This window comes from Cucumis sativus, chromosome 6 (assembly GCF_000004075.3).
Source record: "Cucumis sativus cultivar 9930 chromosome 6, Cucumber_9930_V3, whole genome shotgun sequence".
NCBI classification, from domain to species: Eukaryota; Viridiplantae; Streptophyta; class Magnoliopsida; order Cucurbitales; family Cucurbitaceae; genus Cucumis; species Cucumis sativus.
Window position 1 is genome coordinate 7283649 of NC_026660.2, and position 22182 is coordinate 7305830.

At 32.6% G+C, this 22182-nt stretch overlaps 4 protein-coding genes across 4 annotated transcripts; 2 read left to right on the top strand and 2 right to left on the bottom strand.

Annotated features, from left to right (window-relative positions):
* Window positions 1-22: 22 nt before the first annotated feature.
* On the top strand, window positions 23-8402 carry LOC101215672 (nuclear pore complex protein NUP62). Its single transcript, XM_031887727.1, has 9 exons — window positions 23-1559; window positions 1883-1991; window positions 2145-2226; window positions 2987-3109; window positions 4358-4435; window positions 5277-5380; window positions 6868-6955; window positions 7046-7144; window positions 8000-8402. The coding sequence occupies exons 1-9, from the start codon at window positions 65-67 to the stop codon at window positions 8093-8095; spliced, it is 2274 nt and encodes a 757-aa protein (XP_031743587.1). The 5' UTR covers window positions 23-64; the 3' UTR covers window positions 8096-8402.
* Window positions 8403-9476: 1074 nt separating this feature from the next.
* Window positions 9477-13312, bottom strand: LOC101205732. Its single transcript, XM_004140445.3, has 4 exons — window positions 12969-13312; window positions 12135-12282; window positions 11060-11153; window positions 9477-9919 (listed from the first exon to the last, which is right to left on the bottom strand). Exons 1-4 carry the CDS (start codon window positions 13145-13147, stop codon window positions 9654-9656), a joined length of 687 nt encoding a protein of 228 aa, XP_004140493.1. The 5' UTR covers window positions 13148-13312; the 3' UTR covers window positions 9477-9653.
* A 1144-nt stretch (window positions 13313-14456) lies between these two features.
* On the top strand, window positions 14457-16755 carry LOC101215441 (cell number regulator 6). The gene is made up of 4 exons (XM_004140563.3): window positions 14457-14974; window positions 15503-15617; window positions 16002-16267; window positions 16388-16755. The coding sequence occupies exons 1-4, from the start codon at window positions 14867-14869 to the stop codon at window positions 16607-16609; spliced, it is 711 nt and encodes a 236-aa protein (XP_004140611.1). The 5' UTR covers window positions 14457-14866; the 3' UTR covers window positions 16610-16755.
* A 2913-nt stretch (window positions 16756-19668) lies between these two features.
* LOC101205495 (cyclin-U2-1) lies at window positions 19669-20902 on the bottom strand. The gene is made up of 2 exons (XM_004140444.3): window positions 20372-20902; window positions 19669-20271 (listed from the first exon to the last, which is right to left on the bottom strand). The coding sequence occupies exons 1-2, from the start codon at window positions 20782-20784 to the stop codon at window positions 20004-20006; spliced, it is 681 nt and encodes a 226-aa protein (XP_004140492.1). The 5' UTR covers window positions 20785-20902; the 3' UTR covers window positions 19669-20003.
* Window positions 20903-22182: the final 1280 nt, after the last annotated feature.

A 22182-nucleotide genomic window follows, 5' to 3' on the forward strand; every position in this document is an offset into this window, starting at 1 on the left:
GATTACCTCTAAAACCTTCTAAAACCCTTCACTTCACAGTCTCTTCCACCGGAGATCGATCGAGATGTCGGGTTTCGGCTTTGGATCTTCCACCTCTCAATCTTCTTCTCCATTTTCCTCAACCACTGGTTTCTCCTTCGGATCCACCAACTTTTCCTTCGGATCATCCCCTTCCCCTTTATCTCTTTCGTCTTCCTCCTCCTCCTCCTCAAACCCTACTTCCTCTTCCTCCCCATTTCCCAATCCAACGTCCAATCCTTCTTCTTCTTCCTTTGGCTTTGGCTCTTCCTCTTTCTCCACCTCTACTTCCTCTCCCTTCTCTTTCTCCCTCGCCTCCGCTTCCACCGGAGCATCTTCCTCTAGCGCCCCTTCTTCCGCAGCAACTTCAGCTTCGTCCTTGTTTGGGGTTTCTTCATCCTCAACTGGATTCAATTCTTTCGGATTCGGGGCTTCATCCTCGTCAGCAAACTCCTCTGCTCCCTTGTTTGGGGCTGCTTCCTCCTCCGGGACCTCATCCACCTCCTTGTTTGGGGCTGGGAGCTTACCTGCGCCTTCGTTTGGGGCTGCTCCCTCCTCTGGGAGCTCAGTTGCGCCTTCCTTTGGGGCTCTTTCCTCATCTGCCGGGACCTCATCTGCGCCCTTGTTTGGGGCTGCTCCATCTGCAGGGGCATCATCGGCTCCGTCCTTGTTTGGAGGGGCGTCTTCTGCAACTACTTCCAGTGCACCATTGTTTGGCACATCTGCATCCGCTGCAAGTTCGGGATCAGGGTTGTTTGGCGCTTCTGCCGCCGCTTCCGGTTCTGGTGTTTCTCTGTTTGGGACACCAGCTACATCTTCAGGCAGTACAGGTTCAGGTTTGTTTGGGTCTAGTCCCTTTGGTGCATCTTCTTCAGGCACTTTATCTTCGGCTTCCACTTCAAACTTGTTTGCGTCATCTTTGTCCACTTCTCCATTCCAGAGCACCCTTTCTTCGAGTTCTTCCCAAAATTTGACTTCTTCTTCACCGTTTGTGGCTTCTCCTTCTGGGTTTTCATTTCCGACCGGTTCTTTGTCTAAAACTACTAGTATTACCAATGTATCTTCTTCTTCTTCTTCTTCTCTTACACTAGCCTCTACTAGTTCCTCGAGCTTCTCATTCGGAACACCTGCTTCGTCGTCATCTCAATCTTCTTTCGGATTTAGTATTAACAATGCAGCATCGACGGGAGGGTCGTCTGCTCCGAGCACTACAGCTACGAAGCCTACTTCTTTATCGTTATCAAATTCTGTGGCACCTTTGTTCTCTACGGTTACTACCACCAGTGCTTCTACTCCAGCTGCCAATAGCACAACTCAGCCATCCTTCTCCGTGCCAGCTTTTAGTTCGAGTTCTTCAGCTGCTACTACCTTGTCCATAGCAGCATCTTCCGCTCCCTCGGCTGCTTCGTCGGGTGCTGTGAGTTCATTTACTGGTTTTGGTGTCACAAGCTCGGCTTCTTCATCAAGTGCAATTGGTTCCTTATCGTTGCCGACCAAAACATCAACTGCTGCTTCATCATCTCAAGCGCCAGCCTCTTTCGGTAAGTTCTTTACTTTCTTTGTTTTACTTCGTGATATTTGGTTTATAATATTGGCTGTTCGAAATAAGTTTTGTGAGTCATGTTGTTAAGTGGGTTTTTACTTCTTGAGGGGCATATCAAGGATCCCATGTTGGAAAGGTCAATGGAGCTTACACTTCTTTTAACATAGAGGATTTACTTCTTATTCTCAATTGGTTTTGAGATGGAACCTCACGATAGGTTTTTTGGCTGTATTGGTGTAACCAAGTACTCCTTTCAGAATGTTGCTACATTATGTCAATATACCTAGTGTATTTTGTCTAACTTTTGTTTAATCTTTGCAGGTTTCCCTTCTTTGGCATCCGCTTCTACGGCTGCTACCACCACATCCGGTTTCAGTGCTTCAAGTCAGAGTCAGACTTCATCAGCTCTTGTTGTAGCAAGCAGTAGTAGGTATGTATGTGATTGAGTTGCTTTCCTAGTGATGTATGTGTGTGTTTATATAGAAGCTCTCTTAACTCATTCCACTATACATTAGTACCTGCATGGATTGGTTATTATTCAATGGTTTATATTCATCATTTGCTTTATTCTTCATTTATGCAGTGGTACAACTTCAACTGTTAGTGCAACAGTTTCTTCTACACCAAAATTACCATCTGAGATAACAGGGAAGACTGTCGAAGAGGTATTTCTTTTTTCATGATCGGAGATTTGCACAGTTCATTTGAGTTGCCTTTTTTCAGACAATTACCAATGTTTTTGTTCCAAAATTTATTATTGGGTTTAGAAAAGGAATCAACATGTGCCTCACTAACAAAAATCTAATCTCCTCCGCTCATATAAGTTTGGTGGATGCCCCTTCAAAAAAAGGAAAAAAAGATGGTATGGGAGGCTTTATAAGAGTCTTTTACTAGAATTTATGGCAAGAAAGAAATAGAAGATTTTTCCAAGATAAAGAAATTCCTTTCTTTAGATTTTCTGATGCAATGGTTAATATGATTGACTTGGTGTAAATGTTCCCCCTTGTTTCACCTAGCTTGACCATGCTTCTTTCCCTACTTTTATAATTCCATACCATTGATGAAGTGTTGTTTTTTTCTTTCTAATTCTACTTTTAAAATGTGCCTCATTACTAGGGACAATTAATGTTCCAGAATTAGTAATGCAGAAAATAAATTGATGACTTAATTACACATCTAGTATTGAAAATGTCATAGAAAACTTTTGGTGTCATTGATTCATCCAATAAAGTATTTTTCTTTCAACTTAAGTTGACTTCAATTAATAATTTCAAAATATTCTTGCAAATTGTCTTTGTGTTCATTGTTCATGGAATCATCATAAACATCCCTCCAACGTTGTTTAGTCTTTTTTTTTTATTCTTTTTTGGTAATTAAATTGTTTGAAATGTATGCTTCTTGCTTTTTTCTTCATTTTCTTTATAGATCATAAAGGAATGGAATGCAGAGCTCCAAGAGCGTACTGGAAAGTTTCGAAAGCAGGCCAATGCTATTGCTGAGTGGGATAGGAGGATTATGCAAAATCGTGATATTCTTCTTAGACTTGAGGTGTTATGCCACTTAATATCAAAAATTTTAAATCTTCAATGAGATATGAAATTTAATTTGCTATTATGTCTGTTCTAACAAAATATGTGCAAATGATTATAAGAAAGGATAATTCTAGTTAATGAATTTTTGGACCATCTGATTCTTGTACTATTCACCTGTATCTTTCATTGGATCCTAATTTACACGAGATGAACTCTGAGCATATTTGTTAGGAAATCTTTAATTTAAGTGTTCACATCCCTTTATTTTTTCTTCCCTGCGTGTTTTGGACAGTGCTCAGTTCAATTTTACCTTAATGTTTTGTCTCCCAACTGATTATAATTTTTGTTATTTCAACGGTCATTTAAAGAATTGAAAAGCTGCAACAGAGAAACTAACCAAAGGGGCTAATGGAAAGTAGGCTTACTCAGCAGAAATGAGGAAAGGGAAATAATTACGAGTCTTTTTTCACAGGAACGACCACCCTGAAAGTAACCTAAACTACTAGATAAAAAGAATGTCACACTCACCATCTCTCTTTTTGATTTCCTTTTATCTATTTATTTATTTATATTTATATTTTTCTTGGAACTACTTTTTTTAGGTTTTTTGTTTTTTGTTTTTTGTAAAAAAACAAAAAGAATATTTTTCGAAATCTTCAATGTGAAAGGAGGCATCAAAGTACACACTGGATCTTGAGTGGCATATTTTGTTTTATTTGTTGGAATTTGTGTTGCATATTGGTGCTTTGGTTTGGTTTCCTACTAGTCCTCTTTACTTGATGAACTAGTGAGAATTCTTCATTAGGATGGCCTTCAAAGGGATTTTCTTTTTGATTATTTTTGCTGTTGTGTTTTTCTAATCTTCAGGCTGCAGTCTTTTACTGAGTTCTTAATTGGTTGTATTTGTATTTGTTTTGTTTTTGTTTCATTGTACTTTGAGCATTAGTCTCTTTTTATTTTATTGATGAAAAGTGTTGTTTTCTTTTTGGGAAAAAAGTACAGACTGGACTCATTTTATCTTAATGATTCACTTAATTTTTTTCTTTATATCTTCATTGATCAAATGGGTTATCTTGAACTATTATTATGTATTTATTTTTATTTAAAAGTTGTCTCTTTTCTTCTTAGTGAGACATTTATTGATAAGGTGAAATATTCGGAAGAATGTTGAAACCCATTCTGGAAAGAGGGTTCTCTCTATCTAAATGTCAAAAAGGAATAATGAGAAAGATAGATTGCTCTAATGCATTTATTTTGAATTTAGATTGAGGTTGCAAAGGTGGTTGAGACCCAAGCTGAGTTGGAGAAGAAATTGGAGTTGATCGAAACTCACCAACAAGAGGTATTCACCTGCGGCCTTGTTTGTCTTTTCCCTTCAATATTTGCTTTTAGGTAGACACTTTACCTATGGTCTTGTGTTCTTAAAGTAGGATCTTTGGAGGGGTAGAAAGATATTGGAAGGAACTTTGGAAGTTCATTAGATTCAAATTTTAATCCAAAAATCGTTAGTGGGGGTGGTGGGTCATTTTAGTAAGAATTCTTTTTGAGGATTTGGGAGAGAATAGCTCTCTTGAATGCCTGATGTATTGTAACTTATTTTGATATTGCAATATGCATTTCTATTTTTTAATGTGTTTTGTGTTGTTCTTGAGTGTTCATGTTTGGTGGTAACATAACACTTTATTCCTCATGCCTTTGCATCCTTGAAGGAACAGTTATTAACCAAATCAATCACCTTGCAGATCATTAGACAAATTCACGGTTTAGGGACTAAAGATACTGAAGTTCAAGCATTGCACTGTCATAATTCAATACCACAGGAGTATAGTGTCTACCTTGTTATACTAAACTTTAGAGACTAAATTACAACTTCCTTGGAAGTCCAATGACCAAATGTGAGTTCTAACCTAGAATAGCTGAAGTGAGCATAGATAGCTGTAGAAAGGCGAGTGCTAGAGGTTCTTATGACCTCATGTCTCAACTCAAATATTGGGAAAGTAGCACCTACCGTTGACTTTTCTTATTTTTCGGTTTTGTTTTATTAACAAAGCGTGCTTTAAGATGGCAAGTTTGCTTAATTGGAAGTGAGTTCACAACTTGAGAATTATTGAGAAATTTTTAATTGCACATATTCTCATGTATGTTTAATAAACCCATTGAATTTGTCTATATTCAATTATCAGGTTGACAAGGCATTGGTAAGCGTGGAAGAAGATGCTGAGCGCATTTACAAGGATGAACGTGGTTTACTTCTTGATGACGAGGCTGCATCTACAAGGGATGCAATGTGAGTGGTAGATTTTACTTTAATTGCATGTTGTAGGGTACAATCTTTTATATTTAAGATATTCTTTTTTGTTTTATCTTTATGTTTTTTGTAACAAGAAACTGATGGAAGCCAATTTGGTATGAATTCACTACTATTTTATTGATGATAGAATAGGAATAATTCCTGATTACAATATAGAAACCCTCTTCTGCTCCTCTCTCTCAAGGAAGAACAGAAAACCAATTCTCAAAATAAACCTAACTCCCTTTCCCACCAACAACTCCTTTTATTTATACTAACAACAAATTTACTAACTCTTACCTTTACTAACCCTCACGTGCTATTCATGTGCACGTTATATTTCTTTTTACTCCTCCTGCTGTACTGATGCAATATTGGAGATCTATCAGAAACTTATCATTGAGAAAGTAAAAAGAGACTAATGCTTGAAAACTACAAACTATACATGAGGAGTTTATTAAATGTGACTGTTGTTTGGATCTGAAAAGTTGGTACTCAATTCATAAATTGATAAGATCTTGCTAGCGATGATGGTTTAACACTAGTCTTTGGAACTTGGTGCTGGGCACGCAGATTTGTTTGTTTTTTTTTAGTCTATTTGGCTAGTTATCTTCTTTAGATCTTTCATGCTTGATGGGGAAAGAAGCTCAAGTGAAATGTATCTATTTGAATTTAGATGGAGGAACACTGTGAGGAAAATAAGATGACATTTTTTCGTGAAGGGGAATGTTTTTACATAGAACACCTTTTTTTTTTTTTTTTGAGTCTATTTGGCTAGTTATCTTCTTTAGATCTTTCATGCTTGATGGGGAAAGAAGCTCAAGCGAAATGTATCTGTTTGAATTTAGATGGAGGAACACTATGAGGAAAATAAGATGACGTTTTTCGTGAAGGGGAATGTTTTTACATAGAAGCAATAGTTTTAAGCAATTTTCAACTTATTGGATAATGCTTTGAGCTTCCTCATAGTTAAACTTAACTGAGTAACAGAAACTCAAATGGAGGGATGATAATAGAACACCTTTCTAATAGGTCTACAAAATAGTAGATCTTCACCTTTCTGATAGAACCCACTTCTTTTGGATATTCTTAGAAAAGTGTAGTAATAAAAGGACGACGCCTTTAAACTTCTAGTGGGTCCTCCCTTGAAGCCTTTCTCCCAAATTTTATGGTCCAATGCAGTTAAAGCTATTCTTTCTCTCCGAAATTTAGTTTGAAAAGAACCAACACGTTTTTTCAAGGCAAGTCTCTAGCATGGTCCGATTGTTTTGATCTTGCATCTATACACTTTGGGGGGATTAACTAAAGGTGTATACACTGAAAGTAGAAGATCAATTGGGCTGTAAATCCTACAAATCTTTCACCTGGGGAACTCAATAATTTTTTAAAAAAATTTTATGGCTGAATTAGAAAGTAGATTAATTTTCCGTCGTTGTACCAAAGGTTCAATTTTCTCTCTTGTTTTCAATCTAATGACGTTGCAGGTATGAGCAAGCTGAATATATAGAGCGGGAATTAGAGCAGATGACAGAACAGATCAAATCAATTATCCAGACCCTAAATGCGAACCAGGTAAAGGAAAACAGTCAAATATATTTGCCTTGGATTTTCCTCTACGTGGTAATAGATAAATCATACATCTACTTATTTATTTTTATCTAGGGAGGTGAACTTGATGTGATTGATGGGATGACACCGCTAGATGCTGTTGTTCGAATTTTAAACAATCAATTAAGTTCATTAATGTGGATCGATGAAAAGGTTAGTGCTGCTTGTATACATAGCTTATCCATTTGTAAAACCTCTTTAAACCATGACCGTAGTAAAATAGATTTCTAAGCATAAAAATATTTCATTATTCTCTATGTTATTAGACCTTCATCAGACTGCAATTCTCCGACTGAAATCTTTAAATTCATTTCTGAGATACAAAAGTATTTTTTGGTTTATCTTAGGACTGTGGAATCAATGATTAGAAGAACCATAATAAGTTCTCATAAATTGTCGAGCAATTTTTTATACACTTATTGGCATTATCAACTATCAACGGATGTGTATGATTAATTTATGATGTATGTGATAAAGCAATGTTTTAAAAGGCTACACCTGGAGACTTGCCTCGAGGCAAGGCTCCAACTTTTGGCTCCAAGACTTACACATCCTTTGAACCACAAGAGAAGAGGCTTACAATTTTGTGAAAATACATTGAGGCTAAAAAATGTTTATGGCTGATGTAATGATTAGAAGTAGTAATTTGTCTCATTCTTCAAAAATGTAAAAGTTTAAGTTGTGACAATATAAAAATTGATATTCTTACAAGCCAAGAGAATGAGCAAGTAATTTTCCGATGATCTACAAGACATGGTTGAAGGAGAACAGCTTTTGTATGGTTTAGCTTTTGATTGATCTTTTGTGGAATTCTTTAATAATTCAGGAAACCATTTAAGTGGATGGTTCTTAGTTTTATTTTTTGAGATACATAGGAAATTTATGATAGAGCTCGGTCATATCTCTCTGAAAACAGACCTAGCATAGCTTACCATGAAAAAGTGCCTTTAAATCATAATTTTTTTTGTTCTCATTACTGCATTGAGCTCTAACATTAAGCTTTGTCAGGCCGAAGAGTTTTCTTCACGTATTCAGAAGCTTGCTGCTACCGAGGGTCCGGCTGCAGATCGTGAATTGCTGGGTCAGAAGTTGTGGATGTCTTAAATTTTAAACTGGTTTTAGTTTTAGTTGTTGTGAAACTGCTGTTGGAATTAGTGTATAGAGGCCTTAACTCACATTTGTGGTTTATTTCTAGTTTCCTTCTTTCAATTGGCTGAACTGGAAATCTTTTTGCCCAAAAGGATGTATTCATTTTTTCTGTTTTTCTTTTGGAAAACATGAATACAGGGAGGGCAATCAAATTTTCGACCTTTTAGATGTGGGAGAGATATACTTTGATCGATAAACTAGGGTCAAACCTGAATTTGGTGCATAATACTTTAGTTGTCCATTCATGGATCATTTTCAAGAACCCTACCCCTTTCAGCTCTCTATTTATTCCTACATTCAAAAGGAGAAATTTCATTAAAATTCTAAATTGTTTTCCAATTAAATATGAATTTTGGAGCATAATATTTTTTAATTTCTTTTTTTGAAACAAATATTTTAATTTTTCCCTAACTTTTATGAATTTTGGTATATTTATTCTCCTACTAAAAATCAATTTTGGACAAAATTTTGCATGCTTAAATATGAATGGAAGATATTTCAAGTAGGAGATTTCAATGACCTGTGAGTGCAGTGATATCGAACAATTTATATTCTTTTTAGTTACAGTTTTGTTTTAATTTTCTATATTAAAAATTGTTTTTTAATCCATAATTTCATTGATTTGTTTTTCACATTTCTTGTGAATGCAGGAGTTCTGTGCCAAATGTCAAAGCAAGAACAAATTCATAGAAAGTACTTTAGTTTTTCAAAATTTTGCTTTATATTTTCAAAAGACTGTTCTAAATTAAATTAGATAAGAAAAGAAAGAAATGTGTAAATAATGTTTATAAGGGTAGTCTTTCACAAGTTCAAGTCAAGAATAAGGGGTCATTTGACAACTTCATTATTTATTTGTTAATAATTTAAAGAAACAAAAAGTTGTATGTAAAGGATTTAGTTGCTCTAGTTTTTAAAAGTAGCAACGACCCTATTCTTTTTTTCTTACCGTTCTTGAAAAAATTGGAGAATATAAGTTGGATGCAGTGCAAATGAGACAGTTAGCTTCCCATGGTTATGATTCTCTTATTATTCATCATATTAAAGAATCTACGTGCTGTACACCGATGATAGAAAGAATTGCAATATTTTGACAAGATATCATAAAAATCATAAATCTGATCTGGTGACGATACAAGAGGATAATGTAGGAGCATGTCAATTTTCAATACTTATATAATTGCTTTTAGATATCTGTATGTAAAACTGACGATTTTTTATACAAATCCATTTCCCTATTCCTCATTGGCTTGAGAGAAATATAGATATCTCCAGATAGGATAATGTATATGTCTTGAAAACTTCTGATATAATGCCTCGCAAAGTAGGTATGAAATAGTATCCCAAAACTAAATCAGATCTAAATTTTAGAAAGCAAGACTAATATAAAAAAGTACATTGCAATGTTGATTCACAGTGACAAAGTTGTATGAGTGTTATACTGCAAGTAGAAGCAAAGAAGTTTTACATAACTTAGCTTAAATAGAAGGATGGGTACAACCATGGTCAGAAAATTTTATGCAATCTGAACTCGAGCAACGACCACAATCATCATGATGACCAAGGACAGAATAAATGCAGATTGGATTTTTTCATCCATCTCATCTTTTTTCTCTGGCTTCAGGTTCTCTTTCCCAGGAAAACAAAATGCATAGTTCAACAGGGAGACAAAGTTTTCCAATAGCTCCCTGATTTTTGAGAATGACATTTGCAAAATCCAGCTTAGAATGACATTACCAAACTCGGAACCCTGTTTTGAGCTCCCAGTGTTTCCATTTCCACCTGAGAGAATAACAATAACAATAATATACATAATCCAAGTCTTGAAGCAAAATAGAATGGGAGAAGGTTGGATCTCCTTAGAATGCCAATCATTCAAGATTTCTCTGCCCTGCTCAGTTGAAATGAAAACTTAAATAAAGATTGAAATAACAATTTAGAAGAGAAGAGTCCATTAATAGTTCGCTACCAATTAAGGTCTAAAGTCTCAGAGAGAAGGCTCGCTCATATCCAGCTTGGTTAATATCCAAACAAGATAAAATTTGCTGTTGTGAACAAGAGACTGAGGAGAAAAAGAAAGTGAAGGGAAGCACGTGCCCTCAAATATCACTTCCAGAACTCAACTTTATCCCCTCCACCGGTAGAAAGTTTGGATTTTCCTTTATTAATATGACTTCACCTAAATAATTCAGTCTTTTCAGTCTTCCTTCCTCAAGTTCTAACCATATTCCGGAGCAATCACACCAAACCATAAAGTGGATGTCTACTTTAAAAAGTGCCACAGACAATTAGCAAGTAAGATAATTCTTATTCACATTACTGGTACCAACGCCAAGCAAGTCCATTGGTGTTTGGTTAGCAATGTTTAAGGGTGTAGTGCAACAGCTCTTCTAGAAAAAAGTTTCCATTGTTTGCTTAACTGGTAGAAAGAATTCAATGGATTCTTGTTTTTCTTCCACTTTAAGCATCGTTCTTTTATTATTATTGTTATTATTTTGATAACCAGGAGCTGGGGCTTTGCTCCCCTATACCCGAGGGCACTCAAACCCCACCCTAAGGCCCAGATAGGAGAGACAACATGGGTTTTTGGCCTAAAGCTCACTGAAAGGTTCAAATTAGAGACCTCTAAGCTGGTATGACAAGAGGCCCAAGTCATTGTCAACTTTGAATATAGACATTTTAGGTGAGCTCTTTGTATCCTTGATTGTAACTCCAACACTTCACGGAAAAGTAATGTTTCTTTCTGCACAAATAATAATCAACTGCTGCACTCACGAAAAATATTCTGCCCCTTAAACCAAAAATTTGGAGTATTTTCCACCACCTAAAATAATTAAGATATATATGCCGCATACAGCCAATAATAAATTTTGCTATTTCTATATTACATAGTAACTATATTTATCAGAGTTCATAACACACCTGAAGAAGGTAACTCCTGGAGCTTCTCTACAATCCCATGGTTTCCAATAGCGTTCCAAACATCTTTGTCCAAACACAGTGAAATTACCAGTCCCTAAATTAAACGGAAATCTTTGAAGAAAATAATTTCCAAAAAAAAATAATACAACAAAGAAAGATGTTTGATTTATTCATTTTCATATTTAAGTTACATTAACTTAACAATTTCAAAGTTCCAGTCATGTTTAGTCAGGAGGGAGTGGGGAATTTAAATTCTTTTGATGGTCTATTTGCCTCAAAAGTATAAATATATCAAAAATGTTGTGAAGGAGATCCAAATGTGTCTTTACAGCTCAGTTGGTCTGTTATGTGCAAAAATTTGCTGTCCATTCCTAAATTATTGTAATTAAATTATATTAGGGAGGCTTGGTGTGAGATATTTTTGGAAAGAGTCATGGAAGACAATGGTAAGATAAAAGGAGAGGTTTTATTATACTATTGGGTTGCTTTTGAGATGTGAAAGCTTTCATTCTTTAATCAGGATTGTTGTTGTAAGCTTTCACTGTTAGAGAAGATGGTATCAGGTGAAGAAATAAAGAAGTTACAGTGGGTAAGTAGAGAAAGCTAATATAGTGAAGGAATTTGTTTCTCATTCTCAAGTTTGTTTTTCATTCTCCAGTAACATAATGCCACATTTCTCTTGGCATTTATTGTGTGATGAATTATTTTATAATTTCATTCTTCTCATCCCAAATTATAGGGATTTTCAAATGTATATATATTGACCATCGGTCATTACATGAATATAGAGGAAAAGGGGAAATATTTCACAAAACTATTCTGCCCCAAAATTGTTCATGGGATCAAAGTCCATTAAACCCAAACAGGTATTCGGTCCAAGATAGCTGAACCCAAGGAGGCACCATCTTGAAGGAGCATGTTTGGAGAAGTTGAGAGTCCCACGTTGGAAAAACCAAGGGGACTCATACTCCATATAACATAGATGGGCTACTCCTCTCATTGCCAATTGGTTTTGAGATGGAACCACACACTATCAAATTTAACATTCACCAAGTCAAAGAAAATTTTGTTGTACCTTGAAAGTAGGATCTATTAGTATCCATTTAAAACCTTTACGAAGTAATCGATAACCACGAGAATCCAAAATGCTTGAACAACTGGAGTTCATCAGCGGCTGAAGCCACTTTGACACGGATTCAAGAGAAAACCACTCCTGCAACAAACTGATTAATGTTGCAACTCCATGAGAACTTTTTATCATGTCAAGAACTTCTTAAGAACAAATTTAAATTCTGAACTTCCAAAACACCAAGAGTGAGGTCAAAACGGTTTCCTTTTTAAGAAAACACACAATCAATTCTCTACATGTAAAATCCTATACCATGTTACCATACAACACATTTGTGAACAAAAACTAAAGGCATGATAAACAAATCATCCCTAAAAAGTGTTCAAACCAAATAGATATCCTTAATCTTCAAATTCTCCATAGATTTTTATCTCCTCCAGGGAAAATTGTCCAAGAATTTCAAAGGTCACGAACGAAACTGACATATATCTCCCCATCAGTAACTGTATAATATTTTGTACGAAGTACAAAACTTTAATGAGCTTTTCCACAATTTTTTCTCTTACTTGCCCCTTTCAAGTTGTCAAAGGAAAATTTGTATAAGCTTTACAAATCCATATGTTAGTGAACACAAACCAAAAAACGAACAATTACCATAAAAAAAAATCTCTACTTATACACCCTAAATCCACAAGAAAGAATCATACACACAACTCACACAAAAAAAACCCAACAAAATTTGGTCGACTTCAATCTCATGCCAAGATGAAAAAACAGGGACCCAAAAAAAAAAGAACAGATACCCAGAAAAATAGAGAATGAAACGTAATAAAATTTCACCTCCGAAGAGCAGTAACCGCAGCATCAACTTCTACAGCAGATGGAACAGGTCCCAAATCAAAATTGGGAAAGGGGGTGGGTAGCGTTTCAATTTCTCTTCCACCATGGCGTAAGCTGTTGGAAGTATTATCAGTGGAATGACTGGTGGATAAAACTTGAGAGGATGATTTGAAGGCCATTGAAGAAGAAGAAGTGTGTTTGTGAGTGTAAATGTGGAGATAGTTTTGAAGGATTTGTTCCCAAAACTAATTGATAAAGCCATCTGATTCTTTTCCAGTGCTATTCCGTACAGGAATCTTTTTTTTTTCTCTATTGTTCTTTTATTATAGAAAACGAAACTTCGGTTCATATGTTCTTATTTTTCATGAAAATTTCCTACGAAGTTTGAAATGTGAATTTCCATGAAATTCTCAAATTTATGAATTTTTTACAAAAATGTCTTCAATACTTTAATAAATAATATAGTTTGTACCTTAACAATAAGTTAAAACACTTTGTTAATTATTTTATATTTAAAATGGTGACTTTTGTTGGTTTATTTATTTATTTTTTATGTCATGGTTTTTGTTAATACAACAAATGGAATAAAGGAGATTTTCAACCTTTGACGTCAAATAAAGTAGTACATTTTAATAAAGGTTTAGTTTAGGTTCACTTTAATGAAATTGCTGATTTGATTTGTGTATTATGTTTGAATTCAAATAAATATATATAATGATAATATCACTAAAATTGTTACGTTAAAATAAACTTTAGTACCCTGATGATAATCCATATAATCATTTTATGTGTAAAATGCCATTTTCATCCATAGATTTGGAAAGCTGCATCAAACAAAAAAAATTTTAGAAAAATATATTTTATAGCATCTTTTTTTATATATTGCAAATATGACAAATATGAAGTAATTAGATATATCAAATGACTATAAGAAGTTATCAGAGGATTATCTGTTTTTAAATTTGCTATTTTTGTAATTTAGAAAATACATCGACGTGATCCTTATTATCATAAAAGTTTTTGCTATTTTTGCAAACTCTGCCGTGGATTTTGATTTTTGTTTCATTTCTATTTTCATGTTCTAAGTTATATTTGTACTAGTTATATAAAATATGATATATTATCAAAACTAGAATGTTCATATATACTTGGATATTTTTAGTTTAGGAACTGTGGAGGTGAAGGAACCTAACATAAAATAAATTTATAATCATGTTTTAATCGATTCAATTATGTTCAAATTGTGATACTGGCTATGTACCTTTCCATTTTACAATGACATTTTCTGACTTAATTTTTTTGTGACAACAATTAAAATCTTCATATAATCTTAGTTGATTTAGCAACATTGTCATAGTCATAGTATTCTTTGACACTAAAATGTTAAAATGATGTATATCTACATTATTTGTTACATCTATATGTTTTATTAACCTCATCTTTGCCATCGGAATGGAATGGAGTTTCCGAATTGCTCTCATGGCCAATCATCAAAGCATTGTTACGAATAATTTGACTTCAGTCAATATCTAAACTTTCGGGACAATATGGCTTAATGTACAAATCTATATTTAGTATCTCTCTTTCACATTTGGTTTAATTTAGAAACCTTTTGGTGAAGCCTGTTAAAAATTTCTTACTGATCTTAAAAACTCAACCCTTCTCTGCAAAAATCTAACGAGCAAAGCATTAGTTAATAAAATTTTGGGGGTTATTTAGGCCAATTTTGAATGGGACTTTTATGATTTCAAGCAATTGGGAATCTCAAAATGATAAGGATTACCAAAATTGCAAAAGGGTTTCATTCATATATATCAATGATTTAATGTTATGATTAACTAAGATCCAGGTTGAGATTTTGTAGATTTGTTTTAATTTTTGGGTGAAATAATATAATTATGGCAGAGGGAAGTGCACAATCAAGATATGTGAGATTGACGAAAGATCAAGGGCCATTGGAAGACATAACCCCTGGAGAACTTAATCAACCTATTCAAGTTCCACAGGTTTTTTTTTTTTCCTCTCTTTTTCATTTTCGTTTGATTACCAAGTTTATTTCGTTCATGTCGATTAGGTCTTAAGATTCTTTAGCTTTTGCCTTTGTGTGTGAAAATTTTGAAATTTTGTATCCAATAAAGTTCTTAACGTATTCAACATTTTTTATTCGGTGTGTTTGCACACTTTTTTCTGCTTTTATTAAAAAGAAAAATTTTGGTTTTGGATTATGACGAGAGTGTTAGAAGATGTCGACTTAGTTGAGATAACATATATTGATGAAGGTTATAATTAAAAAGAAGAATTCAATATTTTTATTAATTTTGTGTCCAAACGGATTTGTAAACTTTAAGAAGGGAGTTGAATTGGTCGAGAGCTTATTATACAAAACTATTTCTATATTTTGTGTATGTTGCTCTTAATTATAGAATAAAGAGATAACACGTCACATCGTTTATTAAATCATGTAACTCTGTATGCAGATATTTACTTGTTAATTGTTACTGATGTAACAATATTTTTTTTGGGTACAAACACAGTTGATTGTTCATAGATGTGAGGAATGTGGGCAGCCGCTGCCAGAAAGCTATCAGCCACCAGCCGATGAAGACTGGACTACTGGCATTTGTGGTTGTTTTCAAGATATTAGTACATGTAAGAACTTTCAAACACTTTTATTTTTTCTTGTAAGTGGTTAGTTAATTGATCCAAATAAATCCTTAATCGAAAAATGAATAAAATACTTATTTTGAAAATGAATGATATACAGGATATGAATTATGAATTAAATTAATTGTTCAGGGTGATGTATTAAATTTTCTCTTTTTCATAATTATGATGTATTTACTATTTTGTTCAACTTGAAGAAAGTCTCTCAGTATTTCTTTTTTTACATCAATGCATGTATTTCCAGTACTTTTTTTTATATCAATGCATATATTTTTTTATATAAATGGTATATGATGAGAGTACTACAAAAGTATTTAAGATGTTAGGGCGCACTACTTGCTAATTTCGTAACGTTTGTACTACTACTAGGCTGGAGAGGGATGTTGTGTCCGTGTGTGTTGTTTGGTGAAAATGTAGAGACATTGAGAGAAGAAATTCCATGGCAAAATGCATGTGTTTGTCATGCAATGTGTGTAGAAGGAGGAATGGCTGTGGCAGCTGCAACAGCACTTTTTCATGGCATTGATCCCCAAACTTCTTTTCTGATTTCTGAAACCCTTCTGTTTGCTTGGTGGATGTGTGGCATTTATACTGGCTTGTTTCGCCAATCGTTGCAAAAGAAATATCATCTCAAGGTTAGTTCGATGACCATTTTTTTTATGTTTATTTTCTTACTTGATAGAGTACTTAATCTTATTACAATATATATAAGATTCCCTATATATTTATATGTTTCTTTTTTTTTTTTCTTGTAGAACTCTCCATGTGACCCATGTTTGGTGCATTGTTGCATGCACTGGTGTGCTCTTTGTCAAGAGAATAGAGAGATGAGGAACCATCTTTCTGATAACATCACAATGCAAATGACTGTTATCGATCCTCCTGCCCTTCAAGCGATGAATACCAACGATGATAACGAATTTCCACCTTCTTCCTCGGTCGTGCCATCTCAAGAACTCGCCATCACTCCGATTTAGAGATCTATTTGGTGTGGAGAGCTAGAAAAATATATTTTATAAGGAATGATCATATATATTTTAGAATGACTATTAATTAGAAAGAAAACTTTTAAAAACTAATCTCCAACTCTCTGTTTTTAGTATAGCTTACTGAATCAATATATGAAAAATGTAGTTAGCGGTATTTATGTTTTCTCATTTGGGCACTATTCTAATATATGGGTCTTGGAAATTTCCTTTTATTTGATATAATTGCTTTTTATTTGGTGCAGTGTTCTTCCTTGCACTAACTAACCAGTTGATTTTCAGGTTTATAGAAACAAAAAACACTGATTTGAAAGAGTTGCACTGTTTAATACGATTGCTCTTTATTACCATTTTTGTTTGTAGAATAATTTCCTGTCGAGAGAGTTAAAGTTGCAAATAAAGTCTTACATTTGTCACATGAAGGGATTTATTTCTATTGGAATAAAGTCGTATTTATAACAAGTTTTTGAAAACAAAAGCATGTTTTTTAAAACTAATTTTTAGTTTCGTTTTTTTAAAATCAAGTCTATTTTTTCACATACAACCCAAATTCTAAAAACTAATTTCTCTCGTTTTCAAATTTTGATTTATTGGTTTTTTGAAAATATGAGTCAAAGGTAGATGAGAAAGCAAGAAATTTAAAGGTGATAGAGAATGTTCGTAGAATTTTCAAAACCTAAAAACAAAAAATCAAATAATTGTCGAACAAAATCAAACTTTAAATTTTGATTTAGTTTTTGAAAATATTAGTAAAAATTAGACAACATTAGATTAAATGTAATGAATGCTTAGTTTTCAAGAACTGGAAAAAAAAAAAAAAGATTTTACCCAATGTAACCTTAGAAGATATACAGAAGCACAAAAATAATATCAAATGCAGCCACATCAACTAATATTTATCCTATAAGCATTTCAATCAATATTCATAGGTTATCTAAATTAAGATTCATCAATTATATAAGTTCTCCCAAAAGAGTAAAAATGCAATAGCTCAACTAAATACATTTATGCAATAGCTCAACCCAATACATTTATGCTTCAAATATTTCCTTCCTATTTGTGCTAATTTAGGCAAAATTAAAAATTAGAAAAGAAAAGAAAAATATAATAGACCCTTTTTCCCTTTCTTATTAGGCTTCCAAAAGTCAAAAACATAATACATTAATTATTAATAAGTGTACATTCCAAAATTTATATAATTTAAAATTTGTAACTCATTGTTGAGAGCTATGAATTTGTGTGTAAGGATATATTAATTAAATATTAATAATAATTTGATTCATTTGAAAAGACAATATAGTAATAATTTGGTTGACGAAATATCATATCACAGTTCCATAATAAAAATAAAAAATAATTTATCAGTGATATGATACGTTGAACAAATAGGGTTTTTCTAAATTAGTTATGAATAATCTAAAGTGCTTATGTCTGTTAATAATTTTGGGTTAGGTATATGTCTAGAGATGACTGGGGAACAGGTTGTTGACAAACATTCAATTAATTACTTTATATTTATACAATATCTATTCAACTATACACTTCAATTTTTTCTTCCTTAATTAATTAAAATATACAAGCTAAATGATTTTTTATTTAAGCTAAATGAGTAGTTCCTCCATTCTTATATACTTAAAATTAATACATAAGGTTAAGAAAAATATCATTGTTTACCTATTGTTTTTTTCTTTAAGTTTAATTTATATATTCTCGTCTTTTAAAAAAGTAATGAGGGAGCCTGTGTTCTTATTTTTGTTTGAAGTTTTTATTTTACTTTTGATTTTTATTTTTTTATTAAACAAATAACAAATATGAGATCAAAATAAAGTAGGATTGAAAAATTATTTTAAAAGGGTGAAAATATCTACAAATAACAAATGTTGTAATTTATGACAAATTGAGTATGAAATTGTTATATCGATAAGGTTCAAAACAACTCCATCCAATTCCAATTCATTCAGCTGGAATAAACAAGGATTTTTCTCCTTAGATTGACATCATGATTTGTTTCTAATGACTTTATTTTAATTTTTAAGTGCAAAATAAAATGTGTTGTAAATTGGGTCTTTCCTCAAAAGGCAATTCATGTGTTTTCAACCATCCCATTATTTCATGAATTTGATTCTCTTGTGCCAGTAACAGCTCTACAAGATCATTATTGCTCTTACAGAAACAAAAATTGAGGTTTGGATCAATGAAACTCGAATTTATCCCAATATTCTTCTCCTTATTCTTTGTTATCTTACATTCTTAGAGCTTGTAATAATTTGGTTCCTTCTTAGTTTCTTTTATTGTTTTATGTTTGACACCCAATGTAACGTTTGATCATATACCTAGGAACTACTCATTTTTTAAATAAAAACATTTGTTCATCAGTTTTTTAAATAAGTATTAAATGACTCAACTTCATTGATAATTAATCTTTCATTACCTAGTAGAATAAAGAAAACGACTCATAAGTCTTCTCACTCCTCTTTTTTTCTTTTACACTTAATATTGAAAGTTGTAAATTTACGGTCAGATTGGAATCAGAGCATGCATTAACCATTTTCTTAGGTCTTTAAATGCATATGAATTGTTTTAACTCTAAAATGACAAAAAATTATTTAACTTCAAAAAATATATCTCAAATATCTAAAACTCAACCCTATTTAAAGTAGCCAATTCTTCATCATAAAAAATAATAATAATAAATAAATAAATAGCTAATTCATTAATAGACATAAAAAAAAATAGTGACCAAAATTCATGTTAGGCATGAGTTTTAACTTTTAAGGCATGTGACTCAAGTAGGACATAGTTTTGGACAAATGACTCATGACCAATATACCTCACTATATTAATTCAAGTACCCCCAATAACTTCTTTAGCTACCACACCTACAGCGACTTAATTAATTTTATGTTCACCTAAGTGGTCAATTATTTTAATCAATTGAATAATTCAATATGGTGATTATTTGTATTTAATAATACCACTAACTGGAGAGAAAGAGGGAGTTAGATTTAGAATATAAAAAAATAAAGTAAAAAGACAATGATCCAATAACATCTCTCCAAAATTGTCCTTTTCAATACATTAAACACACTATATTAAAATCTCAGCATAGTGAGTTACATAATTAAAGAGAAAAGAAAAAAAAAGGTCTTTTGTACGTATTACATGAGTAAATATTAAGCAAGTGTCGGCAAATGTAACAATGATTCAAAACACAGCCAACTACATTATAAAACTATACAATATAATAGCGGCAACCTTGTATATTGTAATTAATTACAAAGACACCCTGGCTATATATATATATATATAATAATAATGATAAGGAAAAACAAGTGTGTATAGATATATATTTAGTGATTAATTTAATTTATAGGGTTTTCGATTTCTACAACATAATACGAGCGATTTGATTAATATATGTTGTTTGTTGGTTTTGTTTAGATTTCAACTCTTCAGCACATCTTAATGTTCTTTCTATATGGTATCCTCCGCCAATGCTAACTTCTCTCTCTAAATGACAACAATAGCTCTCAAAAACACTTAGATTTACATGGCATTTGAATCTCATTAGAAACAAAAAATCCATCTCTAGTTGGTTCATTTCCTTTGTTGTCAATCCCCCGACTCTTGCGTAGTACGAGTTTCTGTAGTTCCTGTTCCCCAAAACAAACCAAACAGTACTTTGTTAAATCATCACTCAATAACTTATATAGATGGAATAAAAAAGTTATTGGAAAAGAGGAGAAGACTTACATGTCCTCGACATATTTAGAAGCAACCATGACGGTAGTGATGAGAAGACGATGAACATTTCTAAGAGTAATCCTAAAGGAAGGATTCTGTTGGCAAAATCGATCAATATAAACATAAGCAACAACGTAGACACAAGGAGCAGCTTTGGTGTAACGAAATATCCTCTCCAAATAACACTGAATGGACATGTCGGGGGCCTCGTCACGGCAATCGAAAACAACAGCACCCTTAGACGACGTGTAGTTTCTGGCAATACGATGGTTTCTGGCCATATTTCTCTCGATCAAAGAAGCAACAACACTGATAACTAATGGGATTTTAGAATAATCCTCACTGTGAGAGTAAGAGTACAAATCAGATCGAAGCTTTCTTGGGGAAATTGGAATAATCATATTATTGGAGTTTGCGGCCATATTTAATAATTATATGATAAAATTGAGAATCTTTGGAAATGAAAATGAGAAATGGAGGGATTTATATAGGGAGGGAATTTGGATTTTGGGAAGGTGAGTGGAAAAAGATGAAGAAGATGAAGATCAAGAAATAAGATATGGGTGCCTGTTGTTTGTAAAGACAAAGTACAAACAAAACAGCTAAGCTTTTAATGAATTGAATATTACACATAAAGATGAGATTTTTTTTTTTTTTTCTCTTTAGTTATATAATTTTTTTGGTGTTTTAATTAGAGGGTCGCCGACAGTGGTGAAAAGGTAGGGAGGAGGGAGATGGAGATGGAGATATTAATGATTTTGAGTAATATTTTGTTCTATATCATGAGCTACATGTGTATTATTATTAATTCTTTCATCTTATTTATTCTAATATATAACACAAAAGAAAACTAATAAGAATCGAAAACACTTTTCATGTCATAATAATTATATGGTCTAAACTTGTGGTCATATTTGATTAGATCCAATATATATACTACTTTTTTTCTAAATATTGTAAATATGAAAATAAGATACAAATTAAGTATTTATAGATATGAGACATGAGAAAAAAATATATAAATATAATAAAATTTAGCTCTACCACCTAGTTCTATCAATAATAGTTGATAAGGTGTTTTTACTAACAATAGAGTCTCTTCGATAGATTTTATTATATTTATAATTCCTTAAAATTGTTACCCTTGATTATACATTTTCTTCAAAAAGAAATTAGGTTAGAAAATGATATTTGTTTGTTTTGTTCAAGATTCATCTTGGACCGACTAGATTTCAAAATATGTCCAACTAGATTTCAAAATATTAAATTTTTAGTTGAAGATTTGAGTTTAGTTTTGATTTAAACTTTAATTATAAAAATAATATTATAATTTTACTTTGGATGTATGTTTTGTTTCAATTTTTTACTTTTATTTTAAACATTTGCACTCTTTTTAACTCCAATTTTTTATTAAACACGTATCCATGTTTCACTTGTATGAAATTTTAAATAATTAACTTTAACAATGATTAAAAAAATTAAAACTTGATGGACTATAATTGGTTTTCAATCCTTTAAATCGGGATTAACTAAAATTGTAAATCTTGAAACAATCTCGAGACTAAATTGAAATAAAATTGTGAGACTAAAAGTATACAACCTTTTTAAAGTGTAAGCACAAACTAAAACCGGAAATGTGAGCATAAAAAAAAAAAAAAAAAAGTATATTGTTGGTAGATGTTCTTGTTTGATGGGCGTGGGTTATGAGTTATGAGAGTGTGTGGGAATTGGTTGAAATGTCTCTATAAATTAGGGGTGGGGTTTGGGGGAGTACGAACTAGGAAGGTAGCAGATTTACACGTGCACTGTTTCTTTGACTC

Bases quoted from the DNA above. Each gene is read 5' to 3' on its own strand.
- LOC101205495 (XM_004140444.3), bottom strand. From the start codon at position 20,784: ATGGCCGCAAACTCCAATAATATGATTATTCCAATTTCCCCAAGAAAG. The intron at 20,272-20,371 runs GTAAGTCTTCTC...TTTGGGGAACAG, and splicing joins TCTAAATATGTCGAGGACAT to GAACTACAGAAACTCGTACT.
- LOC101205732 (XM_004140445.3), bottom strand. From the start codon at position 13,147: ATGGCCTTCAAATCATCCTCTCAAGTTTTATCCACCAGTCATTCCACT. The intron at 12,283-12,968 runs GTGAAATTTTAT...AACATTAATCAG, and splicing joins GCGGTTACTGCTCTTCGGAG to TTTGTTGCAGGAGTGGTTTT. The intron at 11,154-12,134 runs GTACAACAAAAT...CGTTTAATTTAG, and splicing joins TAATAGATCCTACTTTCAAG to GGACTGGTAATTTCACTGTG.
- LOC101215672 (XM_031887727.1), top strand. From the start codon at position 65: ATGTCGGGTTTCGGCTTTGGATCTTCCACCTCTCAATCTTCTTCTCCA. The intron at 2,227-2,986 runs GTATTTCTTTTT...TTTTCTTTATAG, and splicing joins CAGGGAAGACTGTCGAAGAG to ATCATAAAGGAATGGAATGC. The intron at 3,110-4,357 runs GTGTTATGCCAC...TTTTGAATTTAG, and splicing joins ATATTCTTCTTAGACTTGAG to ATTGAGGTTGCAAAGGTGGT.
- LOC101215441 (XM_004140563.3), top strand. From the start codon at position 14,867: ATGGCAGAGGGAAGTGCACAATCAAGATATGTGAGATTGACGAAAGAT. The intron at 14,975-15,502 runs GTTTTTTTTTTT...GTACAAACACAG, and splicing joins AACCTATTCAAGTTCCACAG to TTGATTGTTCATAGATGTGA. The intron at 15,618-16,001 runs GTAAGAACTTTC...TACTACTACTAG, and splicing joins TTTTCAAGATATTAGTACAT to GCTGGAGAGGGATGTTGTGT.